At 61.4% G+C, this 26,887-nt stretch overlaps 1 protein-coding gene across 6 annotated transcripts in view; it reads left to right on the top strand.

The window, feature by feature from the left end:
• Nucleotides 1-995: 995 nt before the first annotated feature.
• LOC133768280 (1-acylglycerol-3-phosphate O-acyltransferase PNPLA3-like) overlaps nt 996-26,887 on the top strand; it is a 32,362-nt gene continuing 6,470 nt past the window's right edge. The window contains exons 1-7 of one of the 6 annotated variants that reach the window (XM_062202717.1): nt 996-1,080; nt 8,704-8,872; nt 18,132-18,364; nt 19,441-19,506; nt 22,229-22,438; nt 23,024-23,084; nt 25,804-26,004. In XM_062202717.1, the coding sequence (XP_062058701.1) occupies nt 18,152-18,364; nt 19,441-19,506; nt 22,229-22,438; nt 23,024-23,084; nt 25,804-26,004 (751 nt within the window). In that variant the 5' untranslated portion in view covers nt 996-1,080; nt 8,704-8,872; nt 18,132-18,151. Of the gene's footprint in view, nt 1,081-1,813; nt 1,905-8,703; nt 8,873-15,312; nt 15,505-18,131; nt 18,365-19,440; nt 19,507-22,228; nt 22,439-23,023; nt 23,085-25,803; nt 26,005-26,887 lie in introns of those variants that run through there. The other 5 variants (XM_062202716.1, XM_062202720.1, XM_062202721.1 and 2 more) reach the window with 5 other exon arrangements.

Here is a 26,887-nt window from a genome sequence, read left to right as displayed (position 1 = left end):
CGCCACGTCTTGCGGAGCTTGCGTCCCTGGTGGCGTCTTGAAGTGAACGTTCGTGTGTTCAGCTGATGGCCTACTGTGTGCCTGGCACTGGCCCCCGCCCCAGATTTTATTTATTTGTTTGAGAGGTAGAATTACAGACAGAGAGAGAGATAGGTCTTCCATCCGCTGGTTCACACCCCAGATGGCCGCAATGGCTGGAGCTGGGCTGATCCGAAGCCAGGAGCTTCTTCTGGGTCTTGCACATGGGTGCAGGGGCCCAAGGACTTGGGCCATCTTTTGTGGTTTCCCAGGCCATAGCAGGGAGCTGGATTGGAAGTGGAGCAGTCAGGACTTGAACCAGGGCCCAGATAGGTTGCTGGCACTGCAGGTGGTGGCTTTACCCACTACACCACAGCTCGGCCCCTATAGCTATCCTAAAACGTGGAAATTTAGTTCTAAAAATTAGGATACTGTGCATAACAACAGGAAAGCAGGCTGGCTGGTTGGGTGGCTGGCTGATTGGTTGGTTGGCTGGTTACCTGGCTGGTTGGTAGGCTGGCTGGCTGGTTGCTTGGTGGCTGGCTGGCTGGCTGGTTGGTTGGTGACTGGCTGGCTGGGTGGCTGGTAGGCTGGTTGGCTGGCTGGCTGGCTGCCTGGTTGGTTGGCTGGTTACCTGGTTGGCTGGCCGGCTGGCTGGCTCGTTACCTGGCTGGCTGGTTACCTGGCTGGCTGGCTGGTTGGTTGACTGGCTGGCTGGCTGCTTACCTGGCTGGCTGGTTACCTGGTTGGTTGGCTGGTTGGCTGGCTGGTTGGCTGGCTGGCTGGCTGGTTACCTGGCTGGCCGGCAGGCTGGTTACCTGGCTGGCTGGCTGGCTGGTTACCTGGCTGGCCGGCTGGTTACCTGGCTGGCTGGCAGGCTGGCTGGCTGGTTACCTGGCTGGCTGGCTGGCTGGTGCACGCTCCCTGACCTCTGCTCTCCCCTCCTCCCAGAGTTTGGAGCCCCTCCCGTCCAGCGGGCCTGATTTTGGAGCGCTGGGAGAAGAAGCCGAGTTCGTTGAGGTCGAGCCTGAAGCCAAACAGGAAATCCTTGAGAACAAAGACGTGAGTTTGCTGTGGAGGGTCTCGCTGGGGTCCTTCCTGGAAACTCACCTCCGTCCGCTGCGGGGGGCGAGGAGTCACCTGGCGCAGTGTCCTTGTCAGCCAAGCGTTTGTCCCCAGGTGCCGCTTCTCCTTCCAGAGAGGCCCCTCCTTGGCGAGCGCTCAGGCAGAGCCGTGGTCGTGTTTGTGTCATTGCAAAGCCCAGAAGCGTTTCGAGGACAAAGGAAAATTGTGCTTCCGTTTGTGTTTCTGACCTCTGCTCCTGGGAAGAAGGCCCTGGGTCTCCCAGGAAACTTTTCCTAAAGTCTGGGCTTTGGGACGTGGGGGAGACGCCTCTCCACTCGCGAGGAGCTTGGCGTCCTGCAGTCGGGGTGCGCCGTGCTGCGGGAAATCCACCCGCGACCTCGAGCCGGCTGACAGGGCCGCTGAGTCCGGGGTCCCGGCCGGCGGCCACCTGCGGCCTGCTGCTCAGGGAGCCCGTGTGGCCGCCCGGGCCGCCGGCTGGGGAGACCTGGTAGGTCTGCACAGAAGGTGTGGGCTAGGAAGGAGTGCGTCCAAGGGGCCAGGCCTCTAGGAAAACCAAAAGCGGAGAGTGAGGTGCAGAGTAGGAGGTGGGGCTGTCAGACGCGGGACAGCCCGGGAAGGCGGCTCCCGACCTGCCGCAGGGCTGCTGCCCGTCTCGGCTGGAGCCGGTCATGGCAATCACTGTCCCCGTGTCGCATTAGGTGGTGGTGCAACACATTCATTTTGATGGACTTGGGAGGACGAAGGATGACATCATCATTTGTGAAATTGGAGATGTTTTTAAGGCTAAAAACCTTATTGAAGTAAGTATGATTCGTTTTTTTAAAGATTTACTTATTTTATTTGAAAGGCAGAGTTACAGAGTGAAAAAGTCAGAGATCTTCCATCTGCTGGTTCAGTCCCCAAATGGCTGTAGTGGCTGGAGCCAGGCCAGACAGAAGCCAGGAGCCAGGAGCCAGGAGCTTCTCCCAGGTCTCCCCCGTGGATGAAGGGGTCCAAGCATATGGGCCATCCTCCACTGCCTTCCCAGGTGCTTTAGCAGGGAGCTGGATTGGAAACGGAGCAGCCAGGATGTGAACAGGTGCCTGTGTGGGATGCTGGCGGCACAGACAGCAGCCTTACCCACTGTGCCACATGGGGTCCCTGTCTTAGGTTGTTCCCAGCCGTCCTTGGTAACCTAGGCAACTTGGCCATGAGCCCTGTCTTAGGTTGGTACAGGACGCTGAGTGCTTTAGCCGTCTTGGGGTGTCGTGTGACTTGTAATTATGGGAGCCTGGTGAGCTTTCTCCACCGCCTGTCTTAGGTTGTTCCGGTCCATCCGGAATCTTACCCGTCATTGGCAATGTGGAGGGCACCGGGGGCGCTTCCCCAGTTCCGGGGATCGTAGCCCTCTGTGGCTACCAGCCTCTAGTAATGAACCTCAACCTGTCTCACCCTTGTTGCCTCTATGCGCCTATACAACGGTATAGGCCTATTCATTATGCATGTGCCTATAGCAAGGATTAAAAGCAGGGCAAGAAGCAGTCCAAGAAGACGGAGGAGGTAGGGCAGGAGTCCATTAAGGCCCATCCAAAAGGGGCTTTCTTGGAGTTCTCTTCGTCGTTTTCCAGGTCCTCCTGGAGTGTTTTGTTGATCACGTTTGGGTCATCGAATCCCCGGTCACTGGGCTGGGCACTTCAGGATCCCAGTGAAGAGTAGGGTCCGCATCATCACCTCCTCTGGATCTCCGTCCGTTTCTGGAAGAGGGAAGACAAGGGGATCTCCCTCGGGGGCGCGCCGCTCCCTGGGAGGGTTGTTACTTGCATCGGGCATAGGCCTGATATTTGTGGCCGGTATCCAAATCGGCGTCAACTCCCCTATGGGGAACACACAGCCAAATCCTCTTCCCAACTGAATCAGCGGGTCAGGCCCTCTCCAGAGTCGGGTGAGAGGGTCTCTCCATCTAAGGAGCATCTGTGGTTTAGGGGTTAAAGTCCCCAATGTTTTTGGAACCTTGACTCCTTTGACCCTTTCGAAACATTTAAAATACTGATGGTAAACGAGGCCTTATGTAACTGTAGATGGGGGTAGCCACTCCCCCTTCTTGTTTTAATAACTGTTCCTGAGGCATCGATGGTTTCTTTCCACCATAGCTGTCCCTGTGGGTTGTGAGGAATTTTAGTGGAGTGTTGAATCATTTTACATCTTGGCGGCACTTTGAATCTGAACATCCCGATTGGTTATTATCTCTGTAAGATGAGAGATACATCTTTTGACATCTCCAGGGGCCCTTTTGGAGATACCAAAAGCTCAGAGAATTTAGAACTTTGATTTTTAGAAAGTTTGTTAAAGGTGCCAAGAGAACTTAAGAGTATCTGGTTAGAATAGAATTTTTTAACATTTTGAAATGACATTTATTTAATTAGGGCGATTTTTAACACTTTTAGATCAGATCTAATGATGTTTAACGTAGCCTTTGAAGACTTAATGTTTTTTATTAATCTGAACTCAACAGAGACAGTATACGATAGAGTACCTTGGCAGAACGTGAATTTTATGCCTCTTGTTGTTGAATAAGCTAGAGATAAAAACCTTGAACATAAGAGTTAGCACACGAAAGCGTCACATAACTCAGAACTATTTAACAGAGGTAAAAAGAGCTTACAGGACCTCAATCTAGAAATGGCAGAGTAACCAGTTAAGCAGACAGTGTTAAAAAGAGACGTTACAGTTTTTTGCAAAAACAGATTTGTAAAAGAAACAAGTTTAAAGCGTATCAAGGACATGTAAAGACTTGTACACATAGACTGTAAGGCCACTTTAGCTGGAAAGCAAAAACATGGATACAACATAGGCTGACATTTTATAACATTTTAGCACACTTTGTATAATTTGAATTGACTCAAACAGTTGTTACTTTAACAAATTTAGAGACCCATCCTTTGAGGGTTCCAGGGATCCGACTGGAAGCCCCAAAGTTGGAAGACTCCATTTAGAGTTTAAACTGTCATCTTAGTCAAGAATGAGTACGGTTAACCTGAGTATTTTAGCCAAGGCTGTGGGGTAGATCTGATCAGAGTTAGGCAATCACTCAAACATTAAAGACAGACAAATCCACTAAAACGCGAAACCTTCAAGACAGTGCAAACTCTCATCAGATAAGTCAGCTACAGCAGCACAGAAAAGAGCGGATCATCAGCGTAGGAGCCCATTGCTCAGGTTTCCATTAACTGCAAAGAGAAAGACCCATCAGGTTGGAAAGGGCTAGTGGACTGAGGTTTTGTTCCCTTAGTGAGGCCAGCAGTGGCAAAGGCATTTCCCTTCCCCCCTCCTAGTGAGGAGGGCATTGAATTGGAAATGGAGAGGAGAAAAGCCCTAGGGAGTGCTCTCCCTAGAGATATCTAGCTGGCCTGTGTGGGTGCGGCAGGCCTCATTGACTGGAGAGAGTGCAGAGAAAGGCCACGGTCCCCCATTGACAGGGAAGACTGGCCATGGGGTTGGCTAGGCGCACTGTTCACAAGATGGCGGCACTAGGCCCTCTGTAATTGGAGGCGTGGGGGGTTGAGGCCGTGCTGGGCCTTTTGTTGTGGACAATCCTTTTTAAAGTGACCTTGCTGTCCGCACTGGAAGCAGGCCCCGGGAGATTTCGCAGATCCCCCTTCCCTTACGGCAAGGGCCTGGGTGAGCTCAGTCAAGGCCGTGGTTTGCATCTGAAGGGCCATGGCCAAGTTTTTGGTCTGGTGTTGTGTGCCCACATCCTGTGATGCTACCACCCACCAGCTAAGCAAGGCGTCCCTCAGCCCTGCACAGGCTGTGCGGTGATCCATGTCCATCCCTCCCAGACCATCAGTTTTACAGACTGGTCCCTGAGGTCTCCTGTGGGGAGCTTACGTTTGATACTCTGCTCTACCCTGTTGATGAAGTCCACGAGGGGTTCACCAGGTTTTTGTCTAACCCCTCCCAAGGGTGACTCTGTTGGTCCTTCATCCAACTTCAGCCAGGCCGCCAATCCCACCTGTCGTACCTGGTCCTGATATGGGGCAGCTACCGCAGCTTGTTGAAGCTCGTAGTATAGCCCTCCCCGGTCCCCGCGAGATGGGGTGAGCAATAGGGGTTTGTGGTTGTGCCTGCCTGTTAGCTTCGGCCCAAGTCCTGCATTCCTCCTTGTAGTACGCCACCCATTTAATGAATTGTGGGCCGCTGCGGGTAGCCCTTGCACAGTCAGGCCATCCTTAGGCACGCAGGGCTGATATGCTATGTCCTGAAGCAGGGTAATCGCCGTGGTGAATTGGGGCCGTGCTCAGCAGCCGCCTTGCGGAGCTCCTTGGGGTCTTTGGCCTCCCAGGGGTACCATGCTTGTGGCCTGGCTCCCCCAGGCTCTAAGTTGACTGGAAGGCCTGGGTTTCAGCTGGTGCCGGTCCTGAATCGCCCCCTCTCGCCCGAGGGAAAGAGGGGAGATGATCCAATGCACACGTCCAATCCCCTCCAGGATCGCCCCACGACTTGGGCCTCCCTTGCAGCCTCGTAAGGGGAATTGACGCCCATCCTCGCCTCAGCGCCACTTGCGGGACATAGGCGGGAGGACGTTCCGTTCCTCCCTGAGCCCTTTCAGGGGAGGGGGAGCTGTGGCTGTAGGCACATCTACGCCCGCCTCCCCTGCCCCTGCCTTCCTCAGGCTCCGAGCGGCTCCCTGTTCGCCAAAGTCAGCCCAGGCTTCCTCCTCCCTGCACTCTTCCTCTGTGGCCGACACCTGATCCAGCCCACCCTCCCAACAGGACCTCTGGCTCCCAACACAAGGCCATCATCTTCTCTCTGTTGTTGGGAGAAGGCCTTATCAGCGTCGCTGCAGGCTAGGGAGGAGGCTTCAGCACCTGGTTCCCTTACGGGGGGAGCAGGCCCTCCTGGTGAAATGAGGCTTTGAGAGCGGAGATGGTAGGGAAGAACCCCAGTGGAGGGGCAATCCCCAGATGTTTCTCTCTATCTGTGGCTAATTTCTCAACCCTTGCCCATGCGGTCCAGAAAAGAGGTTGGCACTGGGCACCCAAGGGCCGATGGAGACGATGGTCTCCCTAGTCTGAAGCGCCGAGCTATCCCAGAGTTCCAAGGACCTGAGCATAAGCCTTAGGGCTTTCAGGGCTGGGTCATCCTTGGCTGAAGTTGCATTACCCATGCTTGAGGGTTTCACTTACCTGACAAACTGCTTGGCCTCAGCCGAACATCCTGGTCGTGCCCTGTGTGCCCCACGTTGGGCGCCAGCTGCCGTGACTCTTCCTGTCACCGCCAGAGAATTAGGCAGGCTGTGTGCGCCTTTCACTGGCTGAGGAGGGAAGTGCGCCACCCGCCACTCAGCCTCCCCGAACCCCAGGGGACAATCAGACAAGGTGGGAGCCCAGTCGAAGCCCGGTCTCACTTTATTGTAAAAGGGAGGTGTATATATAGCTGAGGTACAGAGCAGATGTGACCAAGGGGGGGTGTGATGTGATGCAAAAGGGTCTCAGCCAATCCCACTATACCACCTCAGCGATCATTGGACAGAAGCGCCCTGGGGCTGGGGTGTTTACCGCCAGGGATTTGAATGTTGAACACAAGTCTTCAAACTCAGGAGTTCCTCATCTTCAAACTTGAACTTGAGGCAGCTCAGGAAGTTCCTCTAGGCCTTTCCGAACTCAGCCTCCCCCACAATCTGTGAGCTGCGCCTGGGTTGGTGTGGGAGCGGGAAGGGCAGGCGCTCACCAGGCCCAGGGCCGCAGGGTGGCTTAGGGCTGGGGCAGCGCTGCAGGTGCAGGGGTGAGGGAGGGACGAGAGGTCAGGGAGCAGGTGATGAGGGCGCAGACAGGCGAGGCGGGGCGCAGCTCTGCAGGGTTGGGCAGGGCACTGTTTTGAGAAGACCAGGTGAGGCGTTGAAGACGGGTGCAGACAGCTCCATGCTAATGCGCCTGGGGAAGCAGCAGAGGATGGTCAAGTACCTGGGCCCTGCACCACGTGGGCATGGGAGACTGGCATGAAGCTCCTGGCTTTGGCCTGGCCGTTGCGGCCCTCTGGGGAGTGAGCCCGTGGCTGGAAAGTCTTTCTCCCTCTGTCTTCTGCCTCTGAAGTACATGAGGCTACAGGAGAAACAAGTGCACACGCAGGGCCTCCTTGAGCTGCCCAGACTCAGAGCCGCTGGGGATGGGGCCCAGGAAGCTTCTGGTGCCTTCTCTCTGCTGGAAGCCCCGGGACAGGCCGGCCCCGCTGGGCTCCCCCAGGCCCTACCAGCCGTGGCCCTCGGCCGATCTCCTGAGCTGAGAGCAGGGCCTCGTGGGGCTGTGTGGAGACCCAGACCAGCGGGTCAGGCCCTGACGGAGCCTGGCACGGTGCAAGCTCTTCACAGCAGGAGCTGCCCAGGTTCAGTCCTTGCAGACCAAGGTCATGAAAGCCCAGGGCAGGCAGGTTAACAGCTGTGAGGAGCTGCACTTCCAGCTCTGTCCACCAAGTGGCAGTCTTCCCTTGCTGGAAGACTGCGCCTCCGCCACCTGCTGTGGGAGGCCAGGTGGGCCTGTGGCAGGAGGCCAGAAGGCTGGGCAGACGCTGTTCCCTCTCCGGGCTGGGCAAGGCCAGCGTGCAGAGGCACCTGGGAGCTTTCTCCCATCTCTGTCTGGTGTCCCCCGCCCCTTGTCTTTTCTAAGCTTTTTAAATTTTTTTTCATTTTATATTTTTATTTTTTATTATTATTTTTTTTGACAGGCAGAATTGGTGAGAGAGACACAGAGAAAGGTCTTCCTTCTGTTAGTTCACCCCCAAAAGGCCGCTCGGGTCAGTGCTGCATCGATCCGAAGGGTGTGCAGTGTCACGATCAGCCGCTTCCCCCGCTGCCCCCGCCTGTCCCAGGGGGTTCTCTGACAGAGTTTGTGGTGATCCAGGCTGCCCAGTTCCAGCCCTGGCTGCAGCCCTTCTGTCCTGAGCAGGCCTTGGGGGACTCCACCGAGCTGGCTTAGAGGCCTCACCCGTCAAGTGGGCACGCTCACGCCGCCTCCGCCACGGGTCGGTGCGGAGGAGCCCACGGCCTAACCTCGGTCTCCCACCTCATGTGAGCCCCTTGAAGAGGCCCATGCCTCCACGCAGCCCTGGGAGAAGTCCAGGGGAGGAGGCAGAGGAAGCTGCTTCCCTCCGGCGCACACACCCTTCCCCTGCCTGGGAGTGGGCTCAGCGGGCCCAGGTGGGCACTGACTGGCCCCGTGAGACAGGCCAGCCCGGTCTTCCCACACGGCTTTGCCAATCACAGGCCCTTGCTTCAGATACCGTGAGTCAGCCCTGACGCAGCCACCTGGGGGCAGGTGACCCTGGGCCATCACTGACTCAGCCACCTGGGGGCAGGTGACCCTGGGCCATCACTGACTCAACCACCTGGGGGCAGGTGACCCTGGGCCACCTCCAATGTAGGCAGGATCCTGCCCTGGGAAGGAACCTGACCCCCTCAGGCCTTGGTGGCTGGGAATCTACAGGGAGGGAGCCCCCTCAGCCATGGGGCAGGGCTGGCCACTAGACCCCACCCCCGCACCTGCGGCTGCTGGTTCCGGGTCAGCCTCTGGGGCCCCGGAACTTGCTCCCCCTTCGTGAACAGATCCCCGCGCCTCTGTGTTTCAGCTCGTGTCCGGCTGGGTCCCCTGAGCCCGTTCCAGATGCCAGCTGGTGTCCCCGCCAGGTGCCAGACCCAGCACCGGAACCCCACGCCCAGGGATGGACACAGTGATGCTCTGGCCTCCCTCACTTTCGAGCCCTCAGCGTCTGTGAGTGCCACCGGCCTGGCAGAAAGGTTCGTCGTGTGACTCCGGGGGTCTCCAGTCACCCCAGTGCCCGGAGCCCCGTGTCACGAGGCCTGTGCCCACCCCTCCTCCATCCTCTGCCTGGGCGGCGTTTGCTCTCTCCTTGGATTTTTATTGATTTACTTCTTTGCCTTTAGTTATTTGGCTGGCAGCAGGTGATGTCCCAAGAACTTGGGCCCCTGCCACCCACAGAGAAGACCTGGACTGAGTTCTAGCCCCACCCCACCCCCGCCAGCCCAGCTGTGACGAGCACTTGGGGACAGAACCAGGGTGTAGATCTGAGTGTGGCTCTGCCCTCAAGCACATGGAAATGAGCAAATACACGTGATTGAGAGCCCCAGGACACAGAGACAGAGGGGGAGGCAGTGGGGAAAGGTGGGGCAGAGCCCCAGCCAGCAGGTGCGCGGGAGAGGCGAGTGCAGGGAGCTCAAGGACAGCACAAGGACTAATGTTTCTAAAACGGCCGTGGGGATTCTTATGGAAAAAAAAAAGCAGACCTTGGGTGGACATTGTGGTGCAGCAGGTTAAGCCGCCTGTGACGCCAGCGTCTCGTATCAGTGCGTCAGTTCAAGCTCCAGCGGCTTCCCTTCTGACCCAGCTCCCTGCTGATGGACCTGGGAGAGCAGCGGAGGACGGCCCGAGCGCTTGGGCCCTGGCCCACGTCAGAGACCTGAAGCTCCTGGCTTCAGCCTGACCCAGCCCTGGCCAAGGGGATGGAGGATCAGTCTCTTCACCCCCACCATCATGTTAGAAACCACAAGCAACCTTTACACAGTTCATTTTAAGAAGTAAAATGTGGTACAAACACAACACAGTCGGCTCCACAGGCACTGTAGCCCGTTCAGCGCTCCAGGCTCCCGGGGCCGGTGGCTGTCACGCTGGTGAGCGGCACCCACCACCTCGGGAAGAGACTGGCGTCTCCTGGCAGGTGCTTCTCCCCAGGCGGAAGTCTCTGGGAGGAGTGAGCGGGTGGCTGTCCCCTGGGAGCCCAGGGTCCACTAGGGAGCCGTGCAGGATGCTGGGGGAAAGGCAGAGCCAGCAAGAGTCCAGGGCAGCGCCGGGTTCAGGGGCCTGGTGTTCTGTGGGGAAGAGGCTACAGAGAAAAAGCAACATTGTAGCTGGGCCTTGGAGGCCAGGGAGGGCTCACCGGGCTGAGAGGGGAGGGGGAGGAGGGAGCAGCGTGAGCACAGGCACTGAGGCAGGGAGGAGTGCGGGGGTTGTCTTGTGGCCCCACTCCAGGAGGGACCCCCCTCACTGGGTTTCCTGAGGGCAGAGCTGGGAGCGCCGTGCCACCCAGGAGCAGGGCCCCGAGCAGCCATGTCCGGGAGGGGCTGTGGAGCGAGGCGTGGGTGCTTCCTCCAGGAGGTCCTCGTGGAACGGTGGCTTCGAAGCTCACAGACACAGGGCGCCTGGGGCTGGGGTGAGGGGCCCTGCTGGGGCAGGGTGAGAGCAGCACTGGGGGCCGGGGCCCCTTGCGGGGTAGGGAGCGACAGGACTCGGGCCGGGTGCTGGAGTCATCTTGAGATCCCAGCCAAGGAGTAAAGGGTGGGCAAGACTCCCGGGGTGGGGGGTGGGGTCTCGGCTCAGCCGCCATCAACAGGGGGGAAACTGAGGCAGGGACAGGGAACGGCAGGGTGAAGTTCACGCTGCTACTGGGCTCACTGCCTCCGCCCCCGAGAGGGAGGAGTCTGCCCCCCACCCACACCCTTACCAGTGCCCACCGCCCAGGTTTGCCCTGGGGCCCTGGGCCACCTGTGGAGCTAGTTCACGGGTGGACGAGGGGCTGTGACAGTGACCCAGGCAGGCCCAAGCCACCTTGGCAGGCGTCCATGCAGCACCCCACCCTGGCAGAGCCGACACCTGCAGCCCGAGTGACAGCCCCTGACCCCACCCATCCACGTCCAAGTCCCGAATGTCTCCTGACCCCCTGAACCCCCACCAGTCTCGCCACCTCTGACTGACCCACGTCTCCACGGGCAGCCAGCTCCAGGGCTCCCCCAGTCTGGCCACGGCTCCTCCAGCCCGCCACGTCCCAGATGCCGGGGTGCCGGCAGCGAGGCCACAGTGCCAGGGACAGCAGCTGCTTCAGGTCAGAGGCCTGCCCTGTGGGGGGAGCTGAGGGCAGCCCCGCAGGCACCGGGCAGCCGTGTTCAGCCCTGGGTGGGTGTGAGACAGAAGCCAGCCTTCAGGGAGACTGAGGGCGCACGAGGCCTGGGAGCCCCGCTCAGGGCTGCTCTGGGTTTGGGGCACTCAGCGGAGACCAGACAGCCCCCTGCTCCCACAGATGTCCTTCCTCGTGGGCCCGACCGGAATGGAGTGGAGTCAGCGAGCAGTGCAGACACAGGAACAGGGCAGGGGCTGCTCTATGCGTGGTCAGGGAAGGCTTCCTGGAGGAGGTGGGGGACCTGGGGCCTCCACCAGGCCGGGGGCAGCCTGTGTACACACCTGGGTCAGACGGCTTTGACTAACACAGTGGTGGATCCCGCTGGAAAGGAGGAGGGGCTGTGCGGGGTGGGGGCAGGGTGGTTTGACCTCTGACACAGTGCTGGTGCACCCTGGGTCCAGGCACCTCTGGCCGCGCTCCATCCGGAGCTCCATCCATCTCTGCCCGGCGTGGGCCTCCCTGTGGCCACTGCTGAGGAGGGCGGGGGACAGTCCTGCGAGGGGCCAGGGCTCTGAGCATCCCAGCTGCAGCCTCCTCGCTTCTGTGAGGAGGCAGAGAACCCACCAGGGTGGAGCGATCGCGGCCGCATTTGCTGCTGCACCTGCCTCAGGCCCCGCCCCTGAGCCAGACATCAAGCCTGGGGCAGGGGCTCCCTGGGCTCTGCCCCTGCAAGAGGCATCCTGGCCTGCCTCACCTCCTTCCTGAGCTGCTGTGGCGCCCCGCCCCACCCCACTCCTCGCCATCCTCCGCCCCTGCCACATTCCCTCTCGCCTGGCTCTCCTGGCCTGGGTCAGTGGCTGCCCCGATGCCCGGTCCTCGTGCTGTGCTCTGTTCCTCTCCAACGAGGCTGGGTTCTGGGGCACATCCCCCTCCTCACCCCTGCCCGTACTGCCCTCCTCCAGCCCCCCGCCACACCCACACCTACAGCGGTCATCACTCTGCAGTGGCCTCTCCCCTGGCTCCCTGCCTTGGCCCCGGCCGTGGAGGCTTCAGCACCCACACCAGCCTCTCGGGCCTGCGAGCTCCCCAGCCCTGGCCTCCACCCACGCACCCCACCTGCCCCAGGTCGGTCTCTCCCCTGGCACCACCGCTCCCTGCTCCACTGCCACGTCCCATTCCAGCCCCACCCCACCCCATCCCAGGACCCCTCCCCGGCCTTCTGCACGCTGGCCGGGCGTCCTCCCCTGCCGAGCTGCGTTAGCTGTGCCAGGGAGACAGGTGCGGAGGACCTGATATGGACCTGGTGGGAAGAGGCAGCTCAGGCTTCCGCGGGGAAGTGTGGGAGGCTCCATGGAGCCGGAAGTTGGGTGGGATCGTCAAGGTTCTCCCTTCCACACCGTCCTCATGCCCAAGCCGAGACCCCCGCACCAGTGTTGTCCCCGACTGCCAGCCCACGGCTTGTCCGCTGCCCACGGCCCTGGGTGAGCCCTCACTCCTTCCCCCACTCTCGTGCCAGAGCCACATCACACCCCTTACTCTCCCTCCATCACCACGACTGCCAGTGCCGGAACCCCCCCTCGCTGGAGAGCAGAATCCCGGGGACTCCTTGCTGCGTCTGCCCACTGGTTTGGCGGGGCCCCAGCGCCGGGGGCCACCACTCCACCCTTGGCTACACTCGCCCTGCCTGCCTTTTGCCTCTCTGTGTCCTCCCTAGAGCCCCACGCCGCCCCCTCCCACTCCCAAACAGTCACCTCCTGCAGGGACCCCGTGTCGGGCCAGGCCCTGGGGCGAGTCCAGACAGGCGGCTGGGAGGGCGTCTGCCCAGCCCGAGCCACGAGGGTTTTATTAGGAGACCTTGGGGAAGAGGGGCTGTCAGAGGAACTTATTTCACAGCTCACGGCCAGACCTGTGAATACATTGCACAGCCACGGGACTCTCTGCATATGGAAATTTTCCCCAGCCCGCACGTCCAATCAGTCCCACGCTGCGTCACCCCGGTGAGATGAGGCAGGGCCACAGCAAGGGCGTGCGTCTCCCTCCTGCAAGTGACCCTTCCCTTCTGAGCTCAGTCGCCTCCACGCCCTCCCACCCCTTCATTTGTTTTTGTCTCCTTTCCTAAGGGCCCCGGCTTCCAGTCCTCCCCGTTCAGCAGAGCAACGAAGGTCCGACGTGCCTGGTGACAGCAGGGCACCACGGGCAAAGAGTCGCTGCTTCTGGCAGAGAACAGCGGAGAGATCAAGGAGAACTTAGCCAGGGCCTGGCCGGTACACGAGGGTAGAGGTTTGCCGTGTAGGGCACGGGCTCCGTGGGGCCAGATCCTCCTTGCAAAAGGGCCATGCGCAGGAGCGCGGGCACCAGAGACAGAGCGTGTGTCAGACAGAGGTGGGGACCCTGGCAGAGGTTGAGTGGGCCAGGCCCGGTGCGGGATGCTGCCCGCCCACCGCATTTGCCCCCATGACCACCCTCACGTGGCTGCTCTCCCACTCCTGATACAGATGAGAAAATGGAAGCTCTGAGCTGGCAGGGAGTGAAGCTCTGACCAGGGGCGCTACCTCGGCGCCTGGAGCTTCTGAGGCCAAAGCTGGCCGCCCTGGTGGTGCCTTCAGGTGCCCGCCTCGCTGGATGCTGGGTGGGGAGCTGGACCAAGAGACCCTTGCCCGGCCCCTTCCTCCCCTTGTCTCTGATGGTTTGGGAGCGCCCGCCTGCAGCCCACACCCACGCCCACATCAGGGTTACACATGTGCAAGTCAGCAGCCACCTGAGGCTGGTGGCAGGGTGACTCACCTGGGGGCTGAACACAGCCTCAAATTCTGCGCAGGGCCCAGCCCTCCTGCTGTCAGTGCTGGGAGTGGCCATCTGACGCGGTGGGGCCAGCAGGAGGCTGGAGACCCCGGCCCTGAGTGTGTGCTGGGACTGTAGACAATGTCCCCCTGCACCCCAGCAAGGCCAGCGCGGTGGGGACAAACAGAACCCTGGTCTGGCTGCGGCTCTCCCGACTGCCCCTGGGACCTGGGGCCCGGCCCCTCCTTGTGCTGGGCAGGTGTCACTGGACAAAGTGTCTCTGTGGGGAGGCGGTAGCCCAGGTGTTTGCTGGCCCTGGAGCGCTTCCGCCCTGGGAGTAGCTGCGGGGAGAGGAGACAGCCTGGCTGTGTGCAGGCCCTGAGGCGGCCACGCTCCAGGCATGACCTGTCCAGGTGGCGTAAGGATCCCGACAGCAACTCCACAGGTGGATTTACAGAGGATTCGGGGAAGGGGAGGGAGGCCTGGCTCCAGAGACCACGCGGGCCTGGTGGGAAAAGGAGAGAGCTGCCCTGTCCACTGGCAGCAAGGAGGAGGGCAGGATGGCTCAGCTGACCCCGGCCCTCCACGGCAGAGCTCTGGGCGAACGTCTGACCCGCCTGTGTCGGCTGCGGAGCAGATGCCCTGCCAGTGCCCGGTGCTCGCCAAGCACCCACGGAGGGCAGCCTGAGGCCTGGCAGCTCGGGTGCCCCCACTCACAGGCTGAAATCCCCACCACCCCCGCGGGCGATGGCAAAGGAGGTTGCACAAGACGTGCAGCTTGGTGCATGGGGCTAGGACGCGTTTACACGAGGCCCGGAGGTCCACGGGTGAGGCAGCCTCACCAGTGTCACCGGGAACCTGCAGCACCGGGACCGGGACTTCCAGCCTCCAGCGCCGTGAGCAGCGAGCTCAAGCCGCCCAGTGGGGGGTTACTGTGTCGAAGCAGCCTGGACCACCCTAGGGCTCCTGCGGCCATGCAGGCCTCCGTCCCCCGGGGCCCCCCGTCGCCACCCCAGCACCTGTCATTCGCCATTTCCTTTTGGAAATGAGACTCTGAAACGGGAACAACTTCAGGTCCCGGCCCTTCCAGGAAAACTCCCTCGCCCTCGGCCGGAACTGAAAAGCATCACGCAAGAAAAGCCGGCAAAGACGCGCCGCCCCGGCTGCCCGCGCCGCACGAGGAAACGGGCACGGGTCGGGGTTGTGCGAAGGACCTAGGTGGGCACCGACTGCGACCTCAGCCCGGGATTGGAGGGCAAAGAGGTAAACAGCCGGCGCCACTGGGAGTTGCGGCGCGCTCTCCCGGGTCCGCGGCGCTCCCGGGCTTCGCCTGCGCGGGCCCCGCCTCTCGCCACGCCCCCGGAGGAAGGGAGGGAGAAGGCATCCCGCCCGCCCATTGGGCAGCCCGTCGGCTCATTTGCATCGGCGGGGGCGGGCCCAGTGACGTCACGCAGGGCTAGCTGAGCGGCCACTCGGTTGCCCGCTCAGAGCTGGAGTGAGCGAGGGGCGCTGCGGTGTCTCATCTTCGTCCCGTGCAGCCCCGCGCCGCCATGTACGACCCGGAGCGCGGCTGGAGCCTGTCCTTCGCGGGCTGCGGCTTCATGGGCTTCTATCACATCGGGGCGACCCGCTGCCTGAGCGAGCACGCCCCGAACCTCCTCCGAGACGCGCGCATGCTCCTGGGCTGCTCGGCCGGGGCGCTGCACTGTGTCACTTTCCTCTCCGGGATGCCGCTGGGTGCGTGCGGGGTCCCCTGCGGTTGCGGGGTGCGTCCTGCAGGGGCCCGCCCCAGGGCCGGCTGCTCGCGGGCAGAGCGCGCGCCCGAGGCGCTGCTCGGCTGGGCGTGGGCGCCCACGGGGACCCGGCGGGCGTGGAGGCTTCCGGAGCCCGGGGCCCTCTGCCCCAGCACCCGGGCACCAAGGGTGTCCTCCTGGGACTGGGGTTCCGGGTTTGCCCTGGGCGACCCACGGTCAGAGCTACACAAGAGCCTGTTTGCGGAGGGTGGGGTTTTGGGGGTCCGAGTACAGGGAGACCCTGGCCCGTGTTCCACCTAGGAGACCCAGGGACAGGAGCCACTGCCCCTCTGGGCTCTGCGTAGCCTCTCGGGGGTGACCTGGGGTCCTCCAGCTGGTTTGGCGTAGCGCTGGAGATAGGGGTGGGATGGGAAAGTGTCTCCTTCCCTCCCCAGTGTTGGGGAGACTTTCTGGGGGGCTGGAGTGGACCCCTGGACATCATGCCCTCATCTCCTCTCTCTCTGTCTTCCCTCTCCTTTAACAGCCTGGTGCAGGGCCGCTGGAAGTGAGATGCTGTGGGGTGGAATCCGTTTGTCCCTTGGAGTGCTGGCCAGAGGGACACAGGGGCTTTGTGTCTTGCCAAGATCTAACTCCGAGGGTGTGGCATCCCTCCGGGTTGCCAGTGTGCCACAGCTAGTGGGTTCTGAGCCAGGGGCAGTGCCTCGGGCAGGTGGCATCATGGAGCTGTCCCCACGTGGAAAGAAAATGCCCTTTGTCAGCCCCTGTTTGTCTGGGACCCCAAGGTCCTGCTTGAGCCCTCTGCCTCCCAGGGAGCTATGAGCAGCGTTTCCCAGGTACCGAGCCCAGGCTGCTGTGTCAGGAGAGACGGACAGAGGCGTCCATCCGTGCTGGCCAGGCTTAGCGGAGGTGGGGGGAACAGTGGGGACTCGTGAAGCAAGTCCTAGATGGATCAGGTTGGACCGGGGTCTGTCCGACTGTGTGCGTCCCAGGATTTGTAGCTGGCGGGGTCTTGGGCTGGGAGGGGTGGTCCTTCACGCCAGGGCAGTGCAGATCAGCCAGAGGGGAGCAGGCTGGCGCAGGGGGTCGGTGCCGGCCCCCTAGTCACGCTCCGTAGGGGCACGAGTTATTTACTAGGACTTGCCTTGGTCGAATCCCTTACACACGGAATTTTACCTGATCCTCTGTGTCCCCGGATTGCTGGGTCTTAGTCCACCCGTACAAGGATGGACAGTCAGAGGAAAGGTAAGTGCGCCGCTCGTCCGTTCCCCAGCCTCCCAATCCCGGAGACAATCAGACGCAGTGGGGAGCCAAGTCTAGCAAGAACTCATTTACTTCCTGAGAAACAGAACCTTTTATAGCACAAAACTGCAGTCACTGGGGCAGGACTAAGGACCAACCAATCACTTAAACGGTCATTTTATGGGGGGATTTCTATAGGAGTAGCCATATGTCTATATACTTGTTACTGGTTTTGTTACCTCCCCTGATGTTGCATAGCCAATTAATTTTAGTGGTAAACAACTTTTGATTCCGCCCACCTTACTTCCTTTGGGCACCATCATGTAACTAATTTCCCCACACCGGAAGATGCAGGAGAAATTGATTTCACTGAGCCCTCTCTATCCAAAATGTTACACTTTTGGCATGGATCTAATATAAACCATTATGAACAAGAGATTTCATCCATATTGAGCCTTTGAAATCCGGTATGTATCTCCCACTTTTAAAAGATTTCTTTATTTATTTGAAAGTCAGAGTCACAGAGAGGGAGACAGAGAAAAAGAGGTCTTCCATCCACTGGTTCGCTCCCCAAATGTCTGCAGAGGCAGGGATGGGCCAGGCCAAAGCCAGAAGCCAGGAGCTTCTCCCAGGTCTCTCAGCAGCCCAAGGTGGTGGCAGGAGCCCAAGCACTTGGACCATCTTCTGCTGCTTTTCTCAGGCCATTAGCAGGGAGCTGGATTGGTGGTGGAGTGGCTGGGACTTGAACCGGTGCCCATATGGGATGAGAGCATTGATTGTAGGCAGTGCCTTTACTCACTATGCCACAATGCCAGCCAGGTCTTTTATTTATTTTTTTTAAATGAGAAGTCTCAGGGGCTTCTTCTGCTGATTCTTTTCTTTGTAAAGATTTATTTAATTATTTGAAAGGCAGAGTTAAATAGGTGGAGGGAGGGAGAGAGAAGAGAGAGAGAGAGATCTTCTATCCACTGGTTCACTCCCCAAATGGCCACAATGGATGGACTTGGGCCAGGCTGAAGCTGGTACCTGGAGCTCCATCCCAGTCTCCCACATGGGTGGCGGGTTCTAAGTGCTTGGACCATTTTCCACTGCTCTCCCAGGCACATTTGGAGGGAGCTGGATCAGAAGTGGGGCAGGTGGGACTCGAACCGGCGCTAACATGGGATGCCGGCGCCCTGGTGGCTTCCCCCACCGCCCTGCAATGCCAGCCCCGTATTTCACACGTCTTCATTCAGACCAGCCACCTGTCAGGGACTCGGTGGCCACATACGGTGAGCAGGTCGGCACAGGTCCAGTAGAGCGTCGGCAGCTGCCTGGCTGTGGCGGGGCTCCGAGCCCCCTGCAGTACCTCTCTTCCTCTCCCGCCCGCAGACAAGATTCTGCAGGTCCTCATGGACCTGGTCCGGGAGGCCAGGCGCCGGAACATTGGTATCCTGCATCCATCCTTCAACCTGGGCAGGTACATCCGAAACCAACTCCAGCTCTACCTGCCGGCCAACGTGCACCAGATAGTCTCGGGCAGAGTGAGCATCTCGCTCACCAGGGTGTCGGACGGGGAGAACGTGCTGGTGTCCGACTTCCACTCCAAGGAGGAGGTTGTGGACGTGAGTAGCCCGCCTGTCCGGGCGTTGACGGGAAGCCCCGGGGACGCGCAGCTCTGTGCGCTCAGAGATCTGGTCCCAGGGCGGTTCTACAAATAACCCCACGCTCCCTCCAGCGCTGGCTCCCACGTCTGACCCTGTGTGTCCCTCCCCTCTGCACCCTCCGTGCTCCGGGACCAGGTCGCTTCTCGGGGTCTCGTTCTCCTCTGTTCTCAGTGTAGCACGAGCAGCGGCTCTGGGCTGTCACGTGGCTGGTGTCCCCATGGGGCGTCTGGCACCATGACGCCATCTTACTGAGCACTGGTCCGTGGGAGGCAGCCACCTGGTGAGCAGGGCCCGCGGCTCCGCAGCCGGCTTCGGGCTCTGTCTCGTCTTGTTTCTGGAAGGTTCTTCTCAATAGCTGGTACCTGTCCATCCCCAGCTGCAGCAGTGTGGTCCTAGGAGCTTTTAGAGGCTTAGACTCTCAGACCTCGCAGAGGAGGGTGTGTGTGTGTGTGTGTCTGTATGTGTGCTTCTGTGTGTGTTTCTATGTGTGCTTCTGTGTGTGTCTGTGTTTCTGTCTCTGTGTGTGTGTGTCTGTCTGTATGTTTCTATATGTCTGTGTCTGTGTGTGTCTCTGTGTTTGTCTGTCTCTGTGTATGTCTATATGTCTGTGTGTGTCTGTGTGTGTCTCAGTGTGTGTGTCTCTGTGTGTGTCTGTGTGTCTTTCTGTCTGTCTGTGTGTCTGTGGCCCACCAGCCCCACAGAGATTCCAGGGAACGTGAGGTGGGGAGAAGCACCAAGCTCTCCCTTGTGGCCGCGAGTGGACCCCTCTGGGTCCTGTTTGCAGGGACCCCGCGCGGTCCCATGGGAGCAGGGACAGAGTTGAGGTTCGCGGGGGTCCATGGGCGGTTTTCTTCTGCCTCGGATTTTTCTGAATTTGTTGAAGACCCCTTGCAGACAGGAAGGACCTGAAGTAGTGGCGCCGCGTTGGTTCCCCGCTCAGTGGGCACTGGGGGGCTTGTCCTGTGAGCAGGGGCGCGGAGGCCCAGGGGAGGGAGCGCGTCCGGCCCCGGCCTCACAGCCTTGGGTCTTCGCAGGCCCTGCTTTGTTCCTGCTTCATCCCCTTCTACTCTGGCCTCATCCCTCCTGCCTTCAGGGGCGAGGTAGGTGTGGCAGCTGGGCTGGGGGGGGTCGCTCTCCTTGCACTCACTCGGCCGCGGCACCCAGCCCCACGCCCCACGCCGCACGCCTGGTGCCGCTCGGCCTTTCAGACAGAGACTCCTCAGCTGGGCCCACTCCCGGCTGCCTGGACAGCCAGGTTTACCCCTGGGCAGTTCGGGAGCTCGCTGTCGGCAGGTGAAGCGGCCGGCTCGCTCGGTCTGCCCTGAATCACCCAGGAGCACCTCCCAGTCTGCCCCTCGAGAGACCGGGCTGTTCTCAGGGGAGGTAGGGCGTGTCCTGCCTTTCCCGAGCACCCTCGCCGGCTCCTGCCACCAAGCTGCAAGGCTGGCCCGACACCAGCGGGTCTGGGCTCCGAGGTTCTAGCCTCTTAGGGCTGTTCTGGAACTCGTGAGAGCAGCAGCAGCGTAGGCATAGGCAGGTGGCATAGGCAGGGTCAGGTGCGGAGGGCACAGTTGTGGGGAGACACCTGTTAGGAGCCAGGTCCCGCTCCACCTCGCCTCCCTGAGTCCTCTCCATGGGAGGGAAATGGGCTTAGTTGCCTTGTGCCTGCCGGGGGAATGGAGTCAGGGAGAGGGGCTTAGTCGCCCTGTGCCTGCCGGGGGAAGGGAGACAGGGAGAGGGGCTTAGTCACCCTGTGCCTGTGAGGGGAATGGAGACAGGGAGAGGGGCTTAGTCACCCTGTGCCTGCCGGGGGAAGGGAGACAGGGAGAGGGGCTTAGTCGCCCTGTGCCTGCCGGGGGAAGGGAGACAGGGAGAGGGGCTTAGTCGCCCTGTGCCTGCCGGGGGAGTGGAGACAGGTTGCTCTGGGAATTGGGGCTCCAGCCACCCGCTGCTGCCCACTCCAGGTGGGTGTGTCTTAGCTCACTGCAGGACAGTGTGGGGGTCCACAGGACCCATCGCGGGTCCGGCCGTGAGTGGCTCTAGCATGTTTGGGATTCGGACATTGTCCCCTGCCCCCGGCCTGCCTGTGGCATCCTGTGCGCGTCGTATCTTCCCCGGCACCCACCGGAGGGACCTGTGAGTCTCACGACCCGGGCCGATTCTGGCTTTTCTCCTGGCTCAGGGTCTCAGTCCCTGCTGGGTCCTGCTGGGTCCTCTGTAGCCGTGGTGTGGCCACATAGCGCTGGGATTTGGCCGCATCAGCAGATCCGTGTGCCCGCCAAGCTGTGCTGGGGTGGCAAGGGCAGGGGCGTGGAACTGAGGCACGAGGTGCTGGCTCTGCCCAGGGCTCGCCGGGACAAGATGGGGGGGTCCCCGAGGGCGTGCCCCGGCATCTGGTGGAAGGAGGTGAGGGAGCCTGCTCCACGTCCCACAGCCCAAAGATCCCTGTGCCCCTGCCGGTCGCGGTGCCGAGCTGCTGTGGCGAGAGTTGCCATGGCGTGAGCTGCCCGTGGCTTGGGGCGGGAGGACAGCACAGAGGCCTTCGTGGTTTGCGGGACGCAGCAGCACCGGCCTCGCGTGCAATGCCTCGGTTGCCCAGAGCCGCTCTGCCAGGCACGCTGCCAGCCCTGTCTACAGAGGAGGCCTCAGCGGTCTGTGGTCGCCCCAGGCAATTCGAGACCTGCATGTCCGCCGTACTGGTGAGAGCTGGGCCGCTTTGCACACCTCTGGCTCTCGCTCTAAGATTTATTTATTTATTTGAAAGGCAGAGTTCCAGGTGGGCAGAGAGAGCGAGCTTCCCTCTGCTGGTTCATTCCCTAAATAGTTGCAATGGCCAGCGCTGAGCCAGGCCAAAGCCAGGAGCCAGGAGCTTTATCTGAGCCTCCCACGTGGGTGCAGGGGTACAGGCACTTGGGCGTCCTCCGCTGCTTTCCCAGGCCATTAGCAGGGAGCTGGATCGGAAGTGGAGCAGCAGGCACTCAGACCGGTGCCCCTGTGGGATGCTGGTGTCACAGGCAGTGTCTTAACCCGCTATGCCACAGCGCTAGGTGCCATGTTCATTGTTTTGTTTCCATCTCAAAAGTCCCTTAAAGGGGATTGGCGCTGTGGCATAGCGGGTAAAGCCGCTGCCTGCAGTGCCGGCATCCCATATGGGCATCAGTTCGAGTCCCAGCTGCTCCACTTCTAATCCAGCACTCTGCTATGGCCTGGGAAAGCAGTGGAAGATGGCCCAAGTGCTTGGGCCCCTGCACCCGAGTGGGACACCGGGAAGAAGCTCCTTGCTCCTGGCTTCGACCTGGCCCAGCTCCGGCTGTTGCAGCCACTTGGGGAGGAAACCAGTGGATGGAAGAATCTCTCTCTCTCTCTCTCTCTGTAACTCTGACTTAGTCCCTCAAGGTGCTCATTTGCAAGGAGTTGAAGGAAACTGGCTCACAGGATAAATATCTTACCCCAGGTCCCCAAGCAGCAACGGGGGCAGGGTCTGGATTTGACCCCAGGGCCGTCTCTGTCCACATCACGCTGTCTGTGGGCACAGACCTGGTCCCTTCGTCACCTTGCACGAACACACCCACGGGCACCCCCCTGGCCGTCAGACACAGGCTGGACTTCAGTCTGCGGTGCCTCGTGGCCAGGCCCTCTTACGCAGTGCACGCCCTGTGCAGCAGTACCCAGCAACCCTGGCTACCAGCGCAGAGCCTGGCCTGACCCAGGCACGCCCCAGGAGGGAAGTGTTGCAAGACTGACTTCAGAGCAGGTGTCCTGCCGTGGCTGCCGGCCCCGGGCTTCCTCCAGGCAGTGCCGCCCTGTTTTCCCTTCCTTAAGCGATACGTGGACGGAGGGGTGAGTGACAACGTCCCCTCCATCGACGCCAGGACGACCATCACGGTGTCCCCCTTCTACGGGGAGCATGACATCTGTCCCAAAGTCAAGTCCACCAACTTCCTGCACGTGAACGTCACCAACCTCAGCCTGCGCCTCTGCCTGGGCAACGTCTACCTCATAACCCAAGCAATCTTCCCCCCGGACACCAAGGTGAGTGGGCGGCGGGGGAGGGGCCCTCCGACCACCAGGCTGCCTGGAGCTCCAGCTGCTCGCCCCACAGACCGACAGAGCAGACCTGGCCGTGGATGGAGCGCCCTGAGCAAAGCTTGGCAGTGGTGGCCTCCCTGCTGACGGAGCCCCGGGGAGAGACGGGGACTCACACAAACGCCTTCCCACTGGAGCACACGGTGCACACCCACAGCCCGAGCTCTGGGAGAAAGGTCCAGGCCGGGCGTCCTGCGGGCACGCGCACAGCTGGAGAGAGGAGGCAGCCATGGTGGCCCAATGACAGCGCCAATGGCCTTGACCTTTGCTAGGGTGCAGGCTCAAGCCAGGACCGCGGAAGCCCAGAGAAACAAGCGCCATGGTGGAGCTGGGGTGCCTGCTGTGTCCCCGTGGGCGGTGACGCTGCAGCCTTGTCCCCAGGGAAGCTCCCGGGCGCGGCGCCTTCGGCTCAGCCTCCAGGAGCTGTGCCAGGCTCGGGCACGCTGGGAGCCGGGGTTGTTGAGCTGCGTCTGTGGGAGCAGAGGCGTCGGGGTGGCGGCTTCGTGACCGCTGCTGCTGGTTTGCTTGCAGGTGCTGGGAGAGATATGCGTTCGCGGGTACCTGGACGCGTTCAGGTTCCTGGAAGAGAACGGTACGTCTGGGCCTGCGGGTCCCCGAGCCGGGGGGTAGCTTTGTGAAGAACGGGAGCTATGTGTGCCTCCTGGCAGCCTGTGCAGAGTGGCTGTCTCCCACCGGTGCAGGCCACGCTGGCTGCACTGGTCTGTGCTTGCCAGGCCGGTTCCTGGCTTCACGTCCTGGCCCGGGGCCATGGGCCTCGGGCCGCAGAAGTGTTCAGATGAACCGAATAGTGGACGTGTTGGAGCTCGTAAGCCCGCGTGTGGATCCTCCGAACGAGCCGTGGCCAAGGCCAAGGAGACAGTGCGTTTAGAAGGACAGTGCACACTTCTCTACTCAGAAGGGGTCCCTTCCGCCATTCTGGGTGCTACACAAATGGCTGTGTGCTGGGACGCTGCAGTGAGCCCGGAACGCGGCCCTTGCCGGTCTTGGGGGAGCAGCGAGCGGAAGTAAGGGCAGGGGGCACGCTTATGTGACGTCCCGGGGCTCACCCAGGCCTGGGGAAGTAGAGCTTGGAGGGTGCGAATGCATGCCAGGCGCCAGGCCCGGGGCCCTTGGAGGTGTGGCCTGCAGGCCACAGAGAGGCCACGGTGCAGCCCTGTGGAGCTGGCCTGGGGTGGGGGCACCAAGCTGGATGGAGAAGAGCGGGCAGGGTCAGTGGCCAGGGGAACGGAGGGGCAGCCGGGCCTTTGGATGTGGTGGGGGTAGGGAGCCACTGAGGGTCCTGGAGCAGGCGTGGGGGTGAGCAGAGAGCTTGGGTGGCCCTGCAGCGGCAGAGCAGACGGTGAGACCGGCAGCCAGGAGGCCCGGGAGGCGGCCAGGGAGTGAGGAGGAAACGATTAGAAGGGCCCCAGGGGGCCGGCGCTGTGGCACAGTGGGTGAAGCCGCCGGCGGCTGCACTTCCGGCATCCCATCTGGTACCGGTTCTAGTCCCAGCTGCTCCACTTCTGACCCAGCTCCCTGCTAATGGCCCGGGAAAGCAGCAGATGTGCCAGCCGGTGCCGTGGCTGAAATGGCTGGCGCCGTGGCTCAACAGGCTAATCCTCTGCCTTGCGGCACAGGCACACCGGGTTCTAGTCCCGGTTGGGGCACTGGATTCTGTCCCAGTTGCCCCTCTTCCAGGCCAGCTCTCTGCTATGGCCCGGGAAGGCAGTGGAGAATGGCCCAAGTCCTTGGGCCCTGCACCCGCATGGGAGACCAGGAGAAGCACCTGGCTCCTGGCTTCGGATCGGCACGATGTGCCGGCCGCAGTGCGCCGGCCGCAGCAGCCATTGGAGGGTGAACCAACGGTAAAAAGGAAGACCTTTCTCTCTCTCTCTCTATCTCACTATCCACTCTGCCTGTCAAAAAAAAAAAAAAAAGTGCCAAGTCCTTGGGCTCCTGCACCCATGGTGGAGACCCAGATAGAGCTCCTGGGTTTGGCTTGACCCTGCCCTAGCCACTGTGGCCATTTGGGGAGTGAACAAGCAGATGGAAGGTTCTATCTCTCTCATTCGGACTTCCAAGTAAATAAAATAAGTCTTAAAAAAAAAAAAAAAAAGAAGAAGAAGGGACCCAATGACCGATGCAGGATGTGGGAAGAGGAAGACTCATGATGAAGGCCCAGCTCCGGCTCAGCAGCTGGGGCCGGGGCCAGGCCGTCAGCTGGGGTGGGTCTGGCCGGACAGCTGCCGTGCTGCCGTCGGATGTACCTGGGGGAAACCGTGTCTCCCTGGGGACAGCCTGGGTCTGCCAGAGGCTCGGAGAGGTCCGGGGGGAGCAGAAGTGTGACGGCCGAGGTGCTGGCCTCGAGCAGTGTCCCTGGGCTTTCTGAGCCGAGGCCGGAAGCCAGGGCTGAGCCCGGTACCGCGGAGGTGCCCGTGCCACAGCCCGGCAGGCGAGTCCTGTGAGACACGGCCGTGTGGTCTCCTTGACTCACTGGGAAGAAAATATTTTATTGTTTATTTGAAAGGCGGAGTTACAGACAGAAGGAAAGACGGAGAGAGAGAGAGAGAGAGGGAGAGAGAGAGGGAGAGAGAGATCCTCCATTCGCTGGATCACTCCCCAGATGACCACACAGCCAAGACTGGGCCAGGCTGAAGCCAGGAGCCAGGAGCTTCTTCCAGGTCTCCCACGTGGGTGCAGGGGCCCAAGCTCTGGGCCGTCCTCCACTGCTTTCCTAGGCACATCAGCAGGGAGCTGGATCAGAAGTGGAGCGGCTGGGACGCAACCGGCGCCCACGTGGGATGCCGGCGTCACAGGCTGCAGCTGAACCTGCTGTGGCCCAACGCCAGCCCCGTTGACATCAGTCCTAGATTCCAATCCTGGCTCTGCCAAGGCCCAGCTGTGTGACTTCAGGCAAATCTCTAACCCTCTCTGCTTCTGAATCTTCCGCTGAACAGCGCCGATGATGGCCGTGGTGGCCGCGGCTGGGCTGCCTCCGGGCCTGCCGTGAGGCGCCTGGCTCAGGCTTGACCACTGGTTCAGCTGTTCTTGGTTAACTCTCCTCTTTGCCTTCCAACCTCGGAACCCAGATGTGGAGGTGGGGCGCACACAGCTGGCGAGAGATGGAGCCAGGAGCTCAGCTCACAGCTGCGTGGCTTCGGGCGAGGCCCCTGCTGCCCGGGCTGCTGTAGAGACAGTGACGGCCTGCGGTGTCCCCCGGTGCTGGCCACCGCGTTGCTGGGGGCGGAGGGAGACGCGCTGACCCCTGCTTCCCCCCTCCGCGTGACGGGCTGTGTCTGTGTCCCCCGCAGGCATCTGTAGCAGGCCCCAGCGTTGTCTGAGCCTGCTCCCCACAGAGCCGGCACCGGAGGCCCACGCGCCGCACGGGGAGGGCACCAGCCGGGAGCCGTCCCCCGGGCCCGAGGGGGACGAGCTGCTGGAGCACCTGCGTGCCAGCATCCTGCCCTGGGACGACGGCGTGCTGCAGACCATGTCGCCCAGGCTCACCGCAGGTGCCAGCTGGCCCGGGAGGGGGCGGTCGGGGACACCGGCTCCCACCCACACGGCCCGGGGCAGCCTCCCCCTCGCACCCACCCCTTCTCCCTGCCAGGCCTCCCTCCCTGCAGGGTCCTGACCAAGGTGTGCAGACTGCAGTGAGCCCCCCCCCCCCCCGCCCCCGGCATCCTGCCCATGGGCCCCTCCCCCGCCTTTCCCGCTCTGCTTCCCTGGGTGGTTGTGGTTTTGTGCGGGGTCCGGGGTCCTGCCTCGGGGACTCAGGCCATGCCTGCTGGCTTCACCTGCCCGCCTGTCCCCAGGCCTCCTTCCCCGTCCCCCCACCCCCGTGTCTCGAGTGGTGCAGTATTCTACTGTGCCGTCCACTGATGAGTGGACCCAAAATTCCCGTGGTCAAGCCCCGCCCCTCTGTGGTGATGATGTCAGCAGGTGGGGACTGCGCTGATTGGGTCAGTGTCCTCCTCCTCCAGGCCCCAGAGAGGTCCTTGTCCCCCCACCCCCTGAGGACACGGGAGGTGTGGCCACCCGCAGTGCCTCCCGCCTCAGGACTGGAAAGTGACTGCCGTTGGCAAGCTGTCCAGCTGGCGGGGGACGGCGTCGGACAGCCCGACAGCCACAGACCAGAGTCTGAGTTGTAGAAATTCAAAGGTGGACCAGACACAGGTCCTTGACCTTGAGCTATGGATGCCCCATGTGCTGCAGCTGCCCAGGCCGATGTGATTGGAGACCCCAGGGAGGGGGCGGGACCAGGAAGAGGGGCGGGACCAGGAAGAGGGGGCGGGACCAGGGAGGGGCAGGACCATGAAGAGGGGCGGGCCCAGGAAGAGGGGCGGGCCCAGGAAGAGGGGCAGGACCAGAAAGAGGGGCTGGAACAGGAAGAGG

Source organism: Lepus europaeus, chromosome 10, assembly GCF_033115175.1.
Source record: "Lepus europaeus isolate LE1 chromosome 10, mLepTim1.pri, whole genome shotgun sequence".
Taxonomy (NCBI): domain Eukaryota; kingdom Metazoa; phylum Chordata; class Mammalia; order Lagomorpha; family Leporidae; genus Lepus; species Lepus europaeus.
The sequence above is the reverse complement of the archived record's forward strand: the minus strand, read 5'-3'. Positions and strand labels throughout refer to the sequence as shown.